Source organism: Gadus macrocephalus, chromosome 14 (assembly GCF_031168955.1).
Source record: "Gadus macrocephalus chromosome 14, ASM3116895v1".
In the NCBI taxonomy this organism is placed as follows: Eukaryota; Metazoa; Chordata; class Actinopteri; order Gadiformes; family Gadidae; genus Gadus; species Gadus macrocephalus.
The window spans coordinates 2684680-2687179 of record NC_082395.1 but is presented as its reverse complement, the minus strand read 5'-3'; the positions used below and the strand labels follow the sequence as shown (position 1 = coordinate 2687179).

Here is a 2500-nt window from a genome sequence, read left to right as displayed (position 1 = left end):
TTTCTGTGGGAGGGTGTGTGTGTGGGGGGGGTGGGAGAGCGTGTGCGTGTGTGTGTGTGTGTGTGTGTGTGTGTGTGTGTGTGTGTTTGGTGTGTGTGTGCGCAGGCGCAGTAAGAGCGATCAGAGAGTGCGAGCAAGAAGCAGAGCCCTAAAGGTCCATGCTGTGCTTGACGCTTGTGTGTAAAGTAGGTCCCAAGGCCTGCAACACGAGTGCAATTAGAGGCACCACGTGACACTCTATTCATCAACTAATTACCAATGCATCTCAACAACACATCTCTCTCTGAAGAACCCGCTTCAGCACAAAAGGCCGTTTTTCAGCCTTAAATGATGATGATGCTCTTGTGTTTGTTAGGTAGGCGAGCGAGCTCTCAAGGGTTGGATGTGAGGTGGAACTAAATTATTTGAGAGGTGCTAGCTAGGATCCACTGGACCCCACATTTATTTCCCCCTAAAGCCGAAACCTTTCGAAAAACTGAATACTATAAAGATTTGTTTACATACCTCCCTGGCCTGAGACTTTGGGACTTTAGGGCTTTAGACCTCCGCACAGAAATGAAAAGTTTGAGGTGATTAAAATCTGCTTGAAAAGATTTAGGCTGCGACTATAATTACGAATAAATCCATAAAGAAGGGAATGTTTAATAGGCGTTTCCTGGGAAGGCTTTTCTTCTGTATTTCTACGTGTATGTGTGTGTTGCGGTGTGACCTTTTGCGTGTGCGTGCGCAATAGTCTGCACACACAGTACACCATATGTATCACACTGTGTCCTTACGTGAGCACACACTTGACACATTGGAGTATGAGCACGTTGTGTGTGTCGCCGTTGAAACGTACGGCCACGCCCCTCTGTCCTGTCCACGCCCCTCTGTCCTGTCCACGCCCATCTGTCCTGACCATGCCCCTCTATCTTGACCACGCCCCTTTGTCTTGACCACGCCCCTCTCCCTTGTGTCCAGCTGAACTACGCAGAGACCAGGCTGACCCAGTTGGAGGGGTGCCACTGTGAGCGGATGTGCAGCGCCAACGGCCTCCTCTACCGGGACAAGGAGCTGTGGCTGGAGCCCGAGAACTGCCGCAACTGTGCCTGCAAGGTGGGCGTCGCCCCCCCCCCCCCTCCTCTACACCAATCCCTCGTTGGTTAGCCAACCCCTCCCCCCCCTCCCTCCTCTACACCAATCTCTCGCTAGCTAGCTAACTCGCCCCCCTCTCTCTCTCTGCTCCCTTAAACCATGGAACCGAATCGATTGCTGTACAAATGATTCTCAGTTTTGGTTTATTCGTAAGGGACGGGTAAAACGAAGCATTGACAGTTGCAGAAGCAGTGTCCAATGACTTGTACGTTTGACGTGCACATAGCCGAAGCTAATTTTCCAACACCACTCCCTCCGTGGGCATTGACAGTACGATCAATCGCCAGGGTACATTTGGGGCATTTAGCAGTGCACATCAAGATGCCTTTATCCAAAGCGATCGGTCTGAGGAGTCGGGGTAAAATGTTTCAGTCCCTTTACGACACCGTATCGGGGAGACAACCGCTTTACTGATTCACGTTGGCGTTGGCATCTCCAGGCGTCCAACCAACAGCCTCCCTCTGTACTTCCACCTCATACCGCCACCCCAAAGAGATGGCGGTAGTGTTGAATCAGGCCAGGCTGGGGCCGCGGGGGGGGCGGCCGGCCGGGCGAGGAGGCGGTGGGACGTCCTCACCGCATCACACCCGCCTGATTCCCCCCCACGCGCTACTTACTGATCGCCTGCACCGACGAGATGAGTCATGTGTGGGGGAGAGGGAACGAACGTGCACGCACACACACACGCGTACACACACACACGTACACACACACACACACACAGGGGGGAAGAGGGGGGAGAGAGAGAGACACACACATGCAGACACAAAAACAGGTAGTGGTGGAGAGATACTGAGAGTCAGACAGACAGACAGACATGGGTAGCAGTAGGGAGACACTGAGAGAGAGTCTGACAGACAGACAGACAGACATGGGTAGCAGCAGGGAGATACCGAGAGAGAGTCTGACAGACAGACAGACAGACAGACAGACACGGGTAGCAGCAGGGAGATACTGAGAGAGAGTCTAACGGACAGACAGACACGGGTAGTAGCAGTAGAGAGATACTGAGAGAGAGTCTGACAGACAGACAGACAGACACGGGTAGCAGTAGGGAGATACTGAGAGAGAGTCTGACAGACAGACAGACAGACAGACAGACGGACATGGGTAGCAGTAGGGAGATACTGAGAGAGAGTCTGACAGACAGACAGACAGACACGGGTAGCAGTAGGGAGACACTGAGAGAGAGTCTGACAGACAGACAGACAGACATGGGTAGCAGTAGAGAGATACTGAGAGAGAGTCTGACAGACAGACAGACACGGGTAGCAGTAGGGAGATACTGAGAGAGAGTCTGACAGACAGACAGACACGGGTAGCAGTAGGGAGATACTGAGAGAGAGTCAGACACAGAGAGAGGGAG

The 2500-nt window shown here is 52.8% G+C and overlaps 1 protein-coding gene across 1 annotated transcript in view; it reads left to right on the top strand.

The window, feature by feature from the left end:
- The window catches only part of LOC132472380 (protein kinase C-binding protein NELL1-like), a 125715-nt gene that overhangs the window by 58698 nt on the left and 64517 nt on the right, over positions 1 to 2500 (top strand). The window contains exon 8 of the mRNA XM_060071986.1: positions 961 to 1141. Within this exon, the coding sequence (XP_059927969.1) occupies positions 961 to 1141 (181 nt within the window). The remainder of the gene's footprint in view (positions 1 to 960; positions 1142 to 2500) is intronic.